At 40.6% G+C, this 15,288-nt stretch overlaps 1 protein-coding gene across 1 annotated transcript; it reads right to left on the bottom strand.

The window, feature by feature from the left end:
* Positions 1–402: 402 nt before the first annotated feature.
* adad2 (adenosine deaminase domain containing 2) lies at positions 403–12,681 on the bottom strand. Its single transcript, XM_022220107.2, has 10 exons — positions 12,482–12,681; positions 11,329–11,461; positions 9,044–9,167; positions 7,788–7,916; positions 5,194–5,344; positions 4,748–4,918; positions 4,185–4,399; positions 2,829–3,063; positions 1,036–1,168; positions 403–892 (listed from the first exon to the last, which is right to left on the bottom strand). The coding sequence occupies exons 1-10, from the start codon at positions 12,640–12,642 to the stop codon at positions 782–784; spliced, it is 1,563 nt and encodes a 520-aa protein (XP_022075799.2). The 5' UTR covers positions 12,643–12,681; the 3' UTR covers positions 403–781.
* Positions 12,682–15,288: the final 2,607 nt, after the last annotated feature.

Below are 15,288 nucleotides of genomic sequence, written 5' to 3'. Positions count from 1 at the left end.
AATAACGCTATAAAATGCTGTGCAATGGAAAAGAGTCCACAGTGAGAGAAATACGGGACAATCCAAAATATGAACCAAAGCCAAACAAAATGATAATTTCTCTTTGTGTATCACTTGAGTTCATTGCTGTTTTCTCCTGTATCTACAATAAAGTCAAGTGGAGGGATGTGGGCACAGGGGTCATTAGGAAAAAACACAAGAACGACAATAAAGAATTTGAAACTTTGAACTTGATATCATATTTTGATTCTTCAGCTGATGATTTGGCTGAACCTGCTTTGGGTATAGCTACAAAAAAAAACCTGACTGGAGAATATCACATAATAATAACAATAAAAACAAGGCCACACAAAATAATTAGCTGTTCATATCAATATCGTCTCCATACAAATGAGTAGTCGCATACTTTAGTCGGTATATTAACACAAATTGCTCTGTTGACGCACAAGCTTCAGGCTACAGGACGACAGAGGGATAACGCTGCTTAATTCTACTTGACAGAGCAAAGAAAACGCTCCCTGTTTTCCCACCCTTAGCCTTAAAGCAATGTGTTTCCACCCACAATTCATTCAAACTGACTCCTTCAGAGTGGTGCACAACAGTAGGGTCTTGTTTATTTTTCTCAAACACCTACACAAAATGAAAACTCCAACCTTGTACATAAAACAAGAACTTGTACTACTGCCTAAAGTAATCAGCAAAGTGCACGGCAGAACCGCAAATCGAACCTCACGGGGGGAACTTGGATAAACTTCGACATGACCAGTTTCTGGGTAAGCGTTCACATGCTAAAGCAGTCCACCATCTTTTTTGAATTCCAGGGACCAGCGTGGATTCTCAGGAGCTGCTGCTTGACCACATCTTTTACTACTTGGTAGAAAATGGCGTCGACCTATTAAAAAAAAAGACGAATTAGAACACAATGCATCTCAGCATCGATGCAAGACTGGAAATCACTCAAACAGCTGATGAAAGCACTGAACACAATTACTAGCTTTCCACAGCTCTCGTTTTGAGCACTGAGAATTGACGTACTTTGACACTGTGGTAGGTGGGAAGCTCCTGCAGATAGGTATGTCCACCCAGCTGTGCAACTCGGAGGAAATAACTGTAGAGGGCTCTCTTGCAAAGTCTGCTGGAGAAGCTAGGCCTACTCACAGACGGAGAGCTGGGAAATGAAAAAATTGCACAATAATAAATATTCCACAGATTTAAGCGTGTATTTCAAACATTTAAGATGAGCCCATAAGGCAAACTAGGGATTTTCTTGTAATAAAAAGGCATCTTTTCTGGAATAAAAGACACTTCTTTTATCCCCTAACATTTCTGGTCAAAGCAAAAATATTTGTGTCCTTGAAGATCTAACAAATATTTAAAATGAATTTTCAACTTCAGAGCAAATATCTCTAAAGTTTTTAAATCCTGTACTGCCTTTATGCTGTTTTTTTTGTTGTTTTTTTTAGATACAGGCATCATTTAAAGATATTTTGCAATATACAAAACAAATGCCTCCAAACTCTGTTGTCTGTGCTGCCCTTTACATTGTAGAAGTCCAATGTGAATTCATTGCAGCGCTGCATTTAGTGACTAGTTCAAACAATTGCTTCACTTCCAACACTATTTTGGAGGATACAGTCTCTGCCTGGGAGCTGAACTGTGCTAAACATAAAAATGTGTTTGTCCTGGCAATTCTTTCACACCACTGGGGCAAAAGTGTGGCTGTGGTCTGAACAGTAGAAGGCAGGAATTCCCACAGGCAGCACTTACCACTGCCACTAACACATTTCTTAGGGGGAACTCGAGAGTGGAACCCTGGGGAGCGGACCAGTGCTGGCTTAAGACGAAATTTGGAGGAGCTGTTGAGTGTGACAGCACTGAAAGGACCTGACATTAGCAGATGGCTCACATCAAATCATTTTAAGGTGTATTCCAAGACCACGACACTGTCTACAGCCCACGATATTCCCCCATCAAGACTTGCTTTGGGTTTTTTTGTTATCTGTTCATTCCATGTATAATAGATTCTTGCTGCGAGAATTCAATAGATGTGGGTGAAGCCGAGGTTTTTAGGAAACATTAATTGCTTCAGTGCTGAAAGCCATAGAAGCCAGGAGTAATTGGCATGCTTTTTCTACATCACGAAATTAAAGAATCCTCATGTAACACAGGCAAGACCTCCTTTGATTTCCACACTATAATTTGGGAGTTGTTTTTTTCCCCCCCCAGAAGGTGCTCTTGACATTCTTTCAATTTCACTTCACGTTCCCCCACACACTTAATGTCCTGTATTACTTTCTTGTAAAACTATTTGCTTCTGGAGCCTATTTTTGTCTACTTGTACTTCAATATGTGGAACGTGTTCAAATTAAAACCACAGCGTCGCCTCAAACTAATAGTTCGAGCTGCAAGACACAAGCCGAAATAGTCGGCAACAGTGCGAGCGTCAAACAGGATCTCACATCTATTTTTGGCTGTAATCTCTGCTCAAGGACAACGCAGCCTCCAGTGAGAGCCACGTCTGTGCCACACTCTAGCTACTGGACATCAGCAGTTGTCTGCAGCTCCAGAGCCAAGAGATGGCAGCAGCCCCAGGCCACACAGAGGCTGTCAAACAAGCCAGCTGCATCACACTGCCAGCAGTTCTACTCTCTTTCTCTTTAGTTAGCTGCAGGAGTGTAAATGAAGCAAGCTGTAGTCAGGTCGAGACTCTGAAACAGTACAGGATATTATACCCATGGCACGTTTTTGAAGCGAGGACGGGTTGCTGACAGTTTCTGCACATCTTACACTGAGGGGAAAAGACTGATTTGTTTGATAAAGCATATTACCCGTCAACGATGCAGCCCTTGCTACTGTCTAAAACTTCAATATCCTTGTCTCCGAGGCACCAGTTGATGCTGACGTTGTCGTGCCCCGGGGAGGCCGCTGCAGGTCCCACGTAGTCGCCAGAAACAACGAAGATGTCGTGTTTCTTGTAGGGTGAAGGCAGAAGCGTATCCCATCCATCGCCCAGCCGCTTGTTGGTGATATCAGACACTTCCTCGTTTGCGATCTTCTTGCACCCTAAATAAGGGAAAAAGGAATTTACAAAGACAAGTGACAGAAACTATTTACAGCTAATAATTCATCAAACCAGCTCAAAAGCAATTTCCTCTCAAGCATTTATGACAGCAGCAGAAATTAAACTACGTGCATGTGAAGTAACACCACCTTCAGCTAATTTTAACTGTGACTTTAAACTGGAATTATTTATTTAACCTTTATTTTACCAGGTGAGTTAGTTGAGAACAAGTTCTCATTTTCGATAACGACTCGGTCAAGAGGCAACATACAACAAGATAAACAGGTTACATATACAGCAAACCAAACAGTATTTAAAAAAAAATACACAAAGACTTTTTAAAAACAGAAGGGCTAAAAAAGACTGTTAAAAAAAGAAAGGTTAAAAACAGGTACAGTGGTCCAGAAGCGTTTCTCTAACTGATTTTTTAAATGACAAGAGCGATATGTATGAAGAGAGTTTTAGGGACTTTTGGAGAGAGTTCCAGTCATTAGCGGCAGAAAACTGAAATGAGGATCGGCCAAGTGTGGTACAAACTTTTGGGATGACGAGGTGAATGAAACTGGTGGAACGAAGAGCATGGGTAGAGTTGTGAATGGGAAATAATGAGCGTAGATAATTAATAATAATTACAAGAAAAGGTTTGATGCATTCTGAAATACAGTGGTCCCTCCTCTACTCAAAGGGGTTAGGTTCCTGAACCCCCCGTGATTAGACGGAATCCATGAAGGAGCGACCCTGTATTTTATAATTTTACTTTATACTATTATTTATATATATTTTAAGGCTTTACACACAAAAACACAACACCGCAGATCAACACTACGCGCAGCGATCAGACGTCGATGTGAAATGGACAAGGTGAGATGTTGAATACATGCAACATACGGGAGACGGAGGAGACTGACACGGTCGCTGAGCCAATCAGCACCCAGCACTGTACGCTACGCATTTTATCAGTCTTTTAATGTTTAAATTATCATTTTGTATATATTATTCTTTATTATTACTTTACATTTTTAGCCTAGAAAATGCTTATTTTATCACAAAATAATTTTAAAAAAATCTATAAAAAAGCCCGATAAGTTCATTTCCTAAAATGTGGAGCTTTGACATTCTGTACCTAGCACCATGCTGGTGATGTAGAGCGGCTGAATGAAGTGGCTCAGCAATGCTCCCTGAACCCCAGTGACAGTCCAGCGACACAGTTTGTCACTTCCAGACATGCAGCAGACTCTGGCAGCCCATAAACTTGGGTCAAGGTAGGCCACTGGGACCAGCAGGCCTTTAGCGTGATACTGCAGCTTCATAGTCGTCCAAGCACTGTTTGCAGAGTCCCTAAAAAGGACATCAAGCAAAAATTCAGAATTATAAGTGCACTTACTGTGTCAGTCTACAGACACACAAACCATATCTTTGAAAACTATTGTACTACAACAGCTTAGGTACAAAACATGATGTGCATTAGACAAAAAAAGAAGTAAACTATTAACTAAATTCAACTAATTCCCAGTTAGTAGGTTAGTAGGATTCTACATTTCTCAGAAGTCAAATCTATAGTTTTGTAATAAGCGCTTGAATTTCAATTAAGCCAAGGCATTTTGCATATACACAAAAACATTGACTTCAAACAAATGTGTATGCTGATTCAGTCAAAAGAAAAGACTAATTAACAGACTGCTGTACTTGAAGTAGAAGTTCTTGGCTGCTCCTTCGGGACACCGATTGGTGTAGAGATGCAGGCTGATCTTGGGTTTGAGCTGAAGCTGGTAGCTGTCTGCACTACTCTCAAAAATACAGTTCTCCTTGCCCTTTGGATCAGCATCAAAGAACAGCAGAAGCTGTTTGTACAGAAACCTGAACACAAGCCAAAAAAATTCACCAATTTGACATCAGCACTTTCAATGAACCAGAAGCACGAGCAGTGGTGGAGAATGAGGGAGCTGATCCAGGCTGCAAGTCACGACTTCATCATGAATATTAAAGAAAAGCAACATTTATACAGGGTACTGGTATCAAGTATTATCAAATTAAGACCTGGGCCATTTCCCATTCAAGTATTTAGGAAATTCAATACCTAAATATGAGCTTTCTTGGGATTTGCATGAAATGGGTTATTCATCAGCTTGTACCTCAGGAGCGCCCGCCTGGCGATGATGATGGCGTGACAGTCATGAACCATCATCCCGTTGAAGCAAAGCCACTTGCTGCAGCTTGAACGACCAGCTCCCACCGCCACCACCTTGTACTGTTCACAGGGTCGACCTGCTGTATCCAGCACCTCTGTGGGGAGAAAAAACTCCTTTTCTTTCAGAGATGCAGATTCCTTTATTGTCATTGCATATTACAACAAAATTCAGGAACGCTAGTAAAACTCAAATATATACACATGAAAATAAAACAATAAATAAGGATACCACCCACCGACCCACACAGAACACACATATGCGTATGTACACATAAAAGAATTTTGGTAAAGATTCCCTGAGTTAAAATACAAATACCATGTGTATCCATGAGGTTACTGAACAGTGTGACTGGTCAAATGATAGTTGATAGTTCCAATGTACTACTAGCTATAGCTAATAGCGAGTGCCAGAGACAGAGATCCAACTGACACACACAATGATCAGCCGCAGGACAAAAGGACTTTTAGGTCGCAATCTGACGACCTTGAATAAAAATGGAAAAGCTCTCAAGCATCAAAATATTAGCCTAGCCGCACTAGACAACCCACGGCAACGAATTTAATTCTCTGCCAGGGTGGGTCTAGTTACCCTCCATAAGGCTCGAGGCTGGATGCTCCTAAAACTGGCCGGACCAATCACCATGAAGTGTGGAGTCAGAAGGCGGGCGTAACTAAGTGACGACAGAGGCGCGACGATTCTGACAGAAACAATCGGCGCACAATAAACAGTTATCTTTCGACTCGGCTTTGGCCACAGCCCTTAAAGATTTGAAGCTAAAATTCAACTTGAAAGACAAACAAAGGACGGCACTGAAGTGTTTCATTGAGAAGAAAGACGTATTTGGACTTATGCTGACGGGATATGGCAAATCCTTAATATACCAGTTGGCTCCGCTGGTTGGGAAGCTAATGGGACTCAGCCACAATCCGGCGGCGCTCTAGGAACTACGTCAGCCTATTCGTTGCGTTGATTGGTTGTATACCTACCCAATTGCTGCAGTGATTTGAAAGACAACCTTTTAGCCCGCCTCCCTCCCTGTCGAGCGTTCCTAGACCCTTGTGTCTTAAGAGCTGGGTTATCAAAATATCAGAATCGTGGCATTATTATTCTGAGCATGGAACCACTTACTGTTAGTATACAAAACTGTTAATCTTCCTCCAGTCACCGTCTTTACTGAAAATGAACACTTTCTGCTGCATGAACTTTAGATCATAGCTCATGTTGGGGCTCTGTACAGTCCAGATCATAGTAAGTATTTGGACAGTTACATATTTTTGTGCTCTTCAAGTACATTAAGTTTACACATAACTACATTTAAGTGCCAGGTTTCATAAGAGAATGGTGTGAGAGATTTGAAAGCAAAGTCAAACTAAAGCGTCACATTTAATATTTGGAAAGAAGTCTTTGACCTTTAGATGTTCGACAAATGTTTTGATGCATTTGGCTGAATCTACACAGCGCTCCTGTGCACCTCTGCTTTCATCCATTCTGTCAGCACTGAAGTCATCACTTTCATTTTTTTTAATAGTTGCTTTTTTTCTTTTAAGGAACACATTTTCATTGGCTACTTGTATGCTTTTCTGAACTCTCCATTTCTGAGGCTCACCAGGGGTCTAAATGCAGTGCTAAATCCTCATTTGAGGTTTTGGTCATGGAGGCCTCTCTTTGACAAGAAAACATGCACGCCTACATCCTGGAGAGCATTCTTGACTTGTGTGCGGTCATAAAGAGGTTTTTCTTCATTTTTTCCTGGTAATCCACAACAAATTTGCTCTTTGGCCTACCAGGTCATTTTTCATTTTCTTTACCGTCCCTGATTCTTCAGTATGTACCTAACTGTTGATTTTGGCAAACCAGCTACCTTTGATATCACTCTGATGCTTTGCTTTTCTTTGAGCGTCATTCCTACATTCTTTACTTGCGTGGTCACCTTTTTACCCCTCATATTGACAGATGACTCTACATTAATCTAAAAGGCCACTTTCAATCAAATCTGAATGCCAGATCTTTTTTTTTTTCCATGACCTACACTGAACATCACACAGCAGTCCAAGACACATTTACCGTCCAATTAGCTTTGAACTCTTACAGACAATTCTCTATATTAACCCACTCAAAATAAAGCTGAGATTTTAACATTTCTAATGCAGTACCGCTTATTTATTTTCAAACAGAACTCTCTAAATGCTTTATTCCCAGAAAATTAAAGCAGCACAATCAGCTCAACAGACAAAATCTAAATTTCTAACCGTCTCACGTGTGATTTCATACACATTTCCTTATAATTGAGCATGACCTTTTTACATGCTTGGAAATCCTCCTAATGTGGACTCGAAATGAGCATGTCCAGCCGTTTAATATGTCCTTGCAATAATGACCTGTCACTGCCACAGGCACAATTCATGAATTTATAGACACTTAGAGTAAAATATTCTCTTTAGCAGCGTTGACGTACAGTTTGAACAAATGGGAAAATGAACAAACTATTCAAAAAGCGTCACATTTTCATGGAAATCCAGGGTACACAGGGAGCTTACCTCTTATCAAGACAAATGCTGCCATGTGACTCTTACAGCTGTGGAATTCTGGACAGATTTTCAGGAGGCTGTCAAACTTCTCACTGCTTATAGCCGCCATGTGATTCTTGTGCCAGTCAGTTTGCCAAACTGAAAGAATGATAAAAAATACAAACCCTGAGATGGCCATATAGTCTAGCAAAGAGCCTATTCTGAACATTATTGTGTCAGCAGTGCTCTGAGTGCCCTTTAAAATACGTACAATGAGATGTTGCCTTGAGTATTTTCCAATACTACTGTTACACTCAGCATTATTTGACTGACCAAACATTTGCAACTCCTGCTGTTATTGTAAGCAACTCAGAAAGCATTTCTTTCTGTATTTACTTGGAAATGCTCACTGAGGTTTTGCTCTCTAAAATGATAGTAAAGCGGTCGAGAGAAAAAAAATGTTATGTATCATAGTCTGTTGCTTGCAATATCCTTCAATTCAATGCAAGTAGCAAAGAATGACTCAGTTCACCTCTATGTAGCCAAAAAGCTACAGCAGATTTTCCTTTCTTCATTTCATTTGCTCACACAACTGTTATCATTCTGCTGTTATTACCCTTGTTTCACTTTTTCCAGGGATTTAGTGGTGCGACAAGTCTGGCCAAGTGAAGTGGAGAGTCATATACTTACACATATCAAATAAAATTTAAATAAAAATTGTTCTTATAGTAGCAAACCTGGTCAAACTGTAAACCAGCTGGGTACATTCATCAAGTAATGTCGTTTAACAATCCCAGAGGGATTTCACTTTGCTGACATGAGGCTTTTAACCTTTTTCTTGTGGGGTTCTTTCAAAGCAAATCAAATAAAACATGAAGACTTTCATTAGCTCACATCATTTTGCAAACTCTAAACTCTAACATCTGACAAAAAGTGCTTTCAAGCTCCACAGGAACAAGAGCTTTTTTTTTTTTTACAGTGTTAGTATGAGGTGTCAATGTCTAAAATGACACTCACAAAAACGGCTGATGACTATGCTGTCCTAACTAAAGAGCTTTTACAGAGATCAGTGACCACAGAATCCTCTAAGTGACTGGGATGTCAGTTATCCAGAGTAGGAGTTGTTTGGGAGTTTAAGGTGCGACTTCAACTTTCAGTCAGCATTCGAGACTAGCTTTATTGGAGTATTTTGAGCAGCACTACCCTGAACATTCACGAATATTACCGCCAAGGTGGGACTAGCAGCGCCGAATAGATTTTTTACATTCATGTGATTCGTGCTGCACCTTCGGTATCCGTGCTCTCGTCCTTGATCTGTTCCACCACAAGCTCTTCATCTGAGAGAGCTCTCTCAGGAGATGACAGACCATGGAGAGAGTGGACAGCTGGGTCATCATCAGACTCTTCATCCTAAAAAAGACAAAATCACACAAGCAAAAAGTAGGACTCTTCTTTCGACTTCGAACCTACTTATGTGCCATCCTTAGGGCTGGACGATATGGCTAAAACTTTTATCACGATATAGCTCTTAATTTTGGTCGATACGATATAATTCCGATATCGATATAAGTAATATAAAAGCCTCAGAAAAACTGTTAAAAATGCACAATATTTTGACAGGACGCACCTCCAGTGTAAAATTTTAGAAATAAAAACTACAAAAAATTAATGTTCACTTTTTTATTTCAGAAATTTGAAATCACTGTCAAATAAACACAATAGTCTCACCTTTTTCAATACAAATAGCTTTAACTTTAAACTACAATACAGTTATGCCATTGTTATAGATTCAAACAAAGGTGCTTCAACCAGGAAAAAAAAAGTGCTCAGAACTGCTGCAATACACACAAAAAAGAGTGAGCGACAAACACAAATGCTCCTGGCCCACAGTTTAATCGGTGCCCGAAGCACTGCAGTCTTGTCCAGGAGTTCAGTTCAGCGGCTTTGATGATATTGGTCCCGCTATCTGTGGTGATGCAGACCTGCTGATCCTCGCTGAGTTCCCAGGACGCAAGCGCATCTTTCAGTCCGGCTGCAACAGCTTCGCCAGTGTGATCCTCGGGAAAATAGACCGTCTGGAGGCATAAGCTGACAAGCTTCCAATCTTGGTCAACAAAATGAACCGTGAGGCTCAAGTAAGGCTCGGAGGTTCTGCTTGACTACAGATCAGCTGTGGTCGCAAATTTCGTGACGGACTTCTTCAGCTGCTCCGCCACCCTCTCTCACTTCACCATAAAGTGCAGGTATGGCTGTGCGTGAAAAATATTTACGTCCGGGGAGCTCGTATCTGTGGTCGAGGACTGACATAATTTTCCTAAAGCCCACGTTTTCCACTGTAGTAAACGGCATCATGTCTTTAGCCAAGAAGTTTGCGACGGCCTTGGTTATGTCTTTACGGCGTTTGGAGTTCTTGTCATAAGGCATAAAAACGGCGATCTGCGTTTGCTGCATGGGCTTCTCTTTTGACTCCGCTGTCGCTGCTGCTGGGGGTGATGCTTCAGGTACGGGTTGGCTCAAATTTTTATGGTGCTTTATCTTCTGACTCTCGGCATACTCTATCGAGTGGAAATGCTTCAGATGGTGGAACAGGTTCGATGTGTTCCCGCTGCTAGTTGGCACGACTCTCCGGCATATTTTGCAGCACAATGAAACCTTAAGTTTATCGGATTTTCGATAGCCGAACCACTTCCACACCACCGAATTAGTTTTTCCTCTCTTATCAACTATTTCGTCAGCTTTTTCTTCGCTTGTGGTAGCTTGTTCAGTCACGTTTACATTACGGTCATGGGCACTCATTTTGTAGCTTTGGGGCTTTGCTTGCTTGAACGGCATGTAAAACGCTGTAATTACATACTCTAATGTACTATATCGAAATATTGAAAATGTGTTTAAAACTCATATCACCGTTATTGAATAAAAATATACCGCGGTATATATTGATATTGAAATATTGTCCAGCCCGAGCCATCCTCTAGTATAAACTTAGGACAGCATGTTGTCGTCAAGGCAAAAAGATAAACGATGATAAATTACTCTGCTGTGTGCAGCTTAAGCGACAAGGTGGCTGCAGATGGTTAAGAACCCCTCCACTTAGCTGGATAATGGCATAAGGCACTGCTGTACTTGCCAGCCAACTAATCTGATGTTCATTAGCACAGATGTTGAGATTTCACTTTGATGTCAGACTTTCAAATATGGTTTAATACCATCGTTAATTCCCTCGTCACTTTAATTTGTCTGTGAAGGACACCTTCTACATGAAACAGAGGAGAGAATGACTAATAATTACTTTATTCCCCCCCGGGTGATACGCTGAGTGTGATGGACACTGCCAGCATCTCATCTCTGTCAGATCACATTTCTGGGGAAAACCCAAACAACAACCAGAAATGTCTTGACATCTCTTACAATATGATTACATGTTTTATACTATCTAAGTATACTACAACATGAGCCTTAAATTTGCCCTTCTGCAACAAACGAAATGTTCTGGATTGACTTCAGTTGAATACATCTAATGTACTGTACAGCCTTTGCAGCAGACACTAAGTTAAATCTTTCGTTTATTTACCTCATTTTCCAACACCATGTCACTAGAATCAAGAGCATCTTTGAGTTTGGGGGTGGGAGTTTTCTTCATTGTGGGTCCGTCACTTCCCTCAGCGAGTAAATCCTCATGGTCCCCAGTAGCATCTGTATTTTTACTAAGAGAGGAAAAAACAGAAACCACCAGAAAACCCATTCACTCACAATGTCTGGATAGATTTCCAACACTTGTATGTCCCAAGATAACACAACTGTAGCTACAAATGATGTAACATGCCAATACAAACATGAATTCCTCACCAGCAGATGCAATTCTGAACATATTCTGGCACATATACCTCTACGTGAAACAAAAAACAAAAAAATGGATGTTAAGTGCCAAGCTGGGAAGAAGGGTGAAGGCTGGGGTTGAACAGAAATGCATCACTGCAAGGCTCACTAGTGCCTAATAAACCATCTTCTACACCTGCATGCTTCAGTAGAGGTGTGAAAAAAAGAGCTTGTGCACTCACAAATGAAACCACATTGCTCGATTTAAAATTTGAGGTCTTTAGTTGAAAACTTCTTTTATATTTTTGGCAATATTTTGCTTTTTTAAGCTCAAGGTGGATTTTTTTGATTGGCAATTTTATAAAAGACAGAGAAGATTAAAAAAAACTGTTGAAAGAAAACGACCGAGGTTTCAAAGGTGCAGAGCCAAGCGAATACATGATAAGCCTTTCAACCAAATGAGCCACTGGCTGTACTGAAACTATGGGTGCACTGATTAATGAGCCTCAGAAACTGACAGTGTATGTGCCCAATTTGCACGGGACACACAATCGTTTGCAGACTACTCAACTCGTTAAAAAAAAAAAAAAAAAAAGCCACAACATCATAAAAGCCAGATTGCTGCTGATAAGGAAACAGTTACTGCTTGGTTTTACTGACATTAGTGATAAAGTGCACTGTGCTTAAGAGAAAGTCCCAATCACAGTTAAAGAGAGTTTATATGTAGCTCCATTGGTGTATGCAGGCATTTTGAGAAAACAATTTGTGCCAATCATGAGGAGAAGCAGCAGGACCACACACACAAAAAAAAAAAGTCCAATGTCTTATCCAGACAAATGGACAGCAAGCGATGTGTAGGGTGGTACAGTTGTTACCACCTTACAAAATTGCATTTTTTTTCTCATTACCTCAGCTCAGCAGCACTGCTATAAGCCGTTGCATCATCTGTCAGCTGGACCTGAGGTTGGGGAAGATGCAAGCTTGGCTCACAGTCTGGCAGAGACTGAAAGCGAGCAGCACCTCTTCTCAGACTGTACTTAAACGCTTCACGATCCGCCATGCTTTCCATGCAACCTGTGAAGGAATTATATTTATGTCAGCGTGAGGGCTGCTGCACTTTACTGTAAATATAATTAGTATGACACAGAACTCATTACGCAGTGTTACTGTGAGAACATCCCAGTCATTTGAATAATGAAACCATCTGCATGCTAGGGCTGGACCCGAATATCCGTTCGCTAGGGCGCTATCCAGATATTAATTTTGGTATCCGAATATCCCCCCCACCCCCACCCCGCCGTCGGACGATAGCATATCGTCTATAACATATACACATATGTCGATGTGATCACCCCCTCCTCCCCCCAGACGAAAATATTCGGAGCTCGTCTCTTCCCTGCGCCTTCGGCCCATTTCGGCTCATCCCGCCGTGTTCTTCGGCTCATTTCGGCTCCTCCATTCGTGTTTGTAAACACCACCCGAATGGCCGGGTGGCTGCCGACTCTGAAGTCACGGTTCACTTCATTGCATAAACACAAGACAAGATGCTGAAGACCGGTGTTTGGGAATTCTTCAGTTTAACTAAAGACTAAACAAGGGCAAAATGTGGACCCGGGAGACCAGACAAACGGATCCGACTATTCGGGTCGTCTCCGCCGCCGCCGCGCGCACCCCCCTTCCCCCACCCCCGGTCGGACTTTACGGGGCGGAAGGAATATCCGGATATTCGTCTTTAATAGGGCCCGAATATTCGGAGGCCAGAAACCACTATTCGGGCCAGCCCTACTGCATGCCAGAGTTTGTTTACAGACATGAATTTAAAGATGTTTACATACTGCAGCAGGACAAAAACAATAAATAACTCTTCCATAAATCAAAATGCATTGTTTTTAAAGAGCAGACAATTACATGAAGCTTTTTTGGGCTGATAGTATTCAAACATGCACCCTTTACAGCCATGGCCATAAGTTTGGACACAAGTACCATGGCTCTTGTGAATCTTAGAAAATACCACAAAATTGTCATTTACAATATAAATACCAGTCATAGCCATCAACCAAAATGATACAGATATTTCCAGTGCATAAATTTGATGTTTGACAGCAAATATTGACATTGGAATATTAACTGCAAATTGTTGCACAAATATCTAATATTTTGTTTTGGGAACAAAGTTGTTCCAATTGTTGGAATTTATTGATAATATTATATCCCTTGTTGATTTGTTGACTAATTAAACTGGTGCTGTAAAAAAATATTAGTTATGTTCTGTAATAGACATCAAAACAGACATAGTAAGTCATGCTGTGTCCAAACTTATGGCCATGGCTGTATAACTGAATGACACAAGGTTTTTGCTAATTTTATGCATTTGTATACATAAATGAACAACACTGATGGTCTAATTCAGATCTGACAGTTTATCAAATACATGATTTGTACTGCTATTTTTTAAACATATAAACTTAATAAAGATTGTTACAATGAAGACCATTAGTACCAGCACTGTCTTTCACACACACTAACATTAATGAAAACACATGGATTCAGAAAATGTTGGTTATATCTGCAAACAAAAAGCATCATTAACCCAAGATTTCAAATATGGTCAGCCAGAGTGAAACTAGCAACAGATGAATCTACAATAAAATAAAAATAATACTTATCTGCCGCCCTACATTTGATGAGTTTCACTGTGCGAACTACACTGCTGCTTCAGTTGATTTACTAACCCAATACTGATCAGTTTGACTGTTAGCTTAATCAGCTCAGACCAGCTGAAGGCCAATCGAGGCACGCCCTCGTTAGCTACCTTAGCGGCGTTAGCTAAGTAAGCTAGTGTATTCAAACGTATCGGCTATGCTTTGTCAACGCCAAACACTTACAAAAAAGTTTTGTTTTTCTGATCTGTGGGACACAACTATTATTTACACCTCGACTGATTTCTTTGGTTTTAACTCAGGTATGCTAATGTGACATGCCAACGTTAGCTGACAACACAGCCTCTACTCGACTGCAGTTACTCTTGTAAGAAAAACAGCGAACATTTTGTAGCGAATCTGTATGAAACTAAATCCTTACGGAGCACTATCACTCCCAAATGTGTTGCTCAAAGCTAACCTTACCTCACACGCTCCTGGACGCCAGAGAGAACTAAATAATCGTTGTCCTGTCGAGCTGGTCAGAGCCACGGAGGTGTTAAGGTGCAACTGTCAACTTTGGAGGTCAGTGAGGGAGAGGACAAGACGATAAATTGCGAGTTTATCATTAACGCATAAAATAAGTCAGCTACGATATTAAGAAACTTGCAGCATAATAATTTCATTTTTTAAATTTTCATTTTTCCAAAATTGTGGACACCAGAGGTCTTGTCTTATAACTGGGTCAATATATAATTGAGGGACTTTTGAAAGGCGTGGGATCTTCCATATATTTTCATTATAAGTTAAAAAAAAAAACAACCACCCTCTAATTAGCTAAACAATAATAAAATGAGCTTATTAAAAAAAAATGATTGTGTTCTTTTTATTAAGTTGAGATAATCATGACAGGTATTTCTTTTCTGGCAATATATGAAATTTTATCTGGAAAATAACTATTTTTATCTGTCTGAGAAATCATTTCAACTAAGTTACCCATTATACAAACACCTCTCCAGGAAGTGTGTTAATTCCAGATCACATGACCTGCTCCACATGATGTCATTTCCTCCTGA

Source organism: Acanthochromis polyacanthus, chromosome 17, assembly GCF_021347895.1.
Source record: "Acanthochromis polyacanthus isolate Apoly-LR-REF ecotype Palm Island chromosome 17, KAUST_Apoly_ChrSc, whole genome shotgun sequence".
Classification (NCBI taxonomy): Eukaryota; Metazoa; Chordata; class Actinopteri; family Pomacentridae; genus Acanthochromis; species Acanthochromis polyacanthus.
The sequence above is the reverse complement of the archived record's forward strand: the minus strand, read 5'-3'. Positions and strand labels throughout refer to the sequence as shown.

Bases quoted from the DNA above. Each gene is read 5' to 3' on its own strand.
- adad2 (XM_022220107.2), bottom strand. From the start codon at position 12,642: ATGGAAAGCATGGCGGATCGTGAAGCGTTTAAGTACAGTCTGAGAAGA. The intron at 4,919-5,193 runs GTACAAGCTGAT...GCTTGTGTTCAG, and splicing joins GCCAGGCGGGCGCTCCTGAG to GTTTCTGTACAAACAGCTTC. The intron at 3,064-4,184 runs GTACAGAATGTC...TCCCTTATTTAG, and splicing joins CATCACCAGCATGGTGCTAG to GGTGCAAGAAGATCGCAAAC.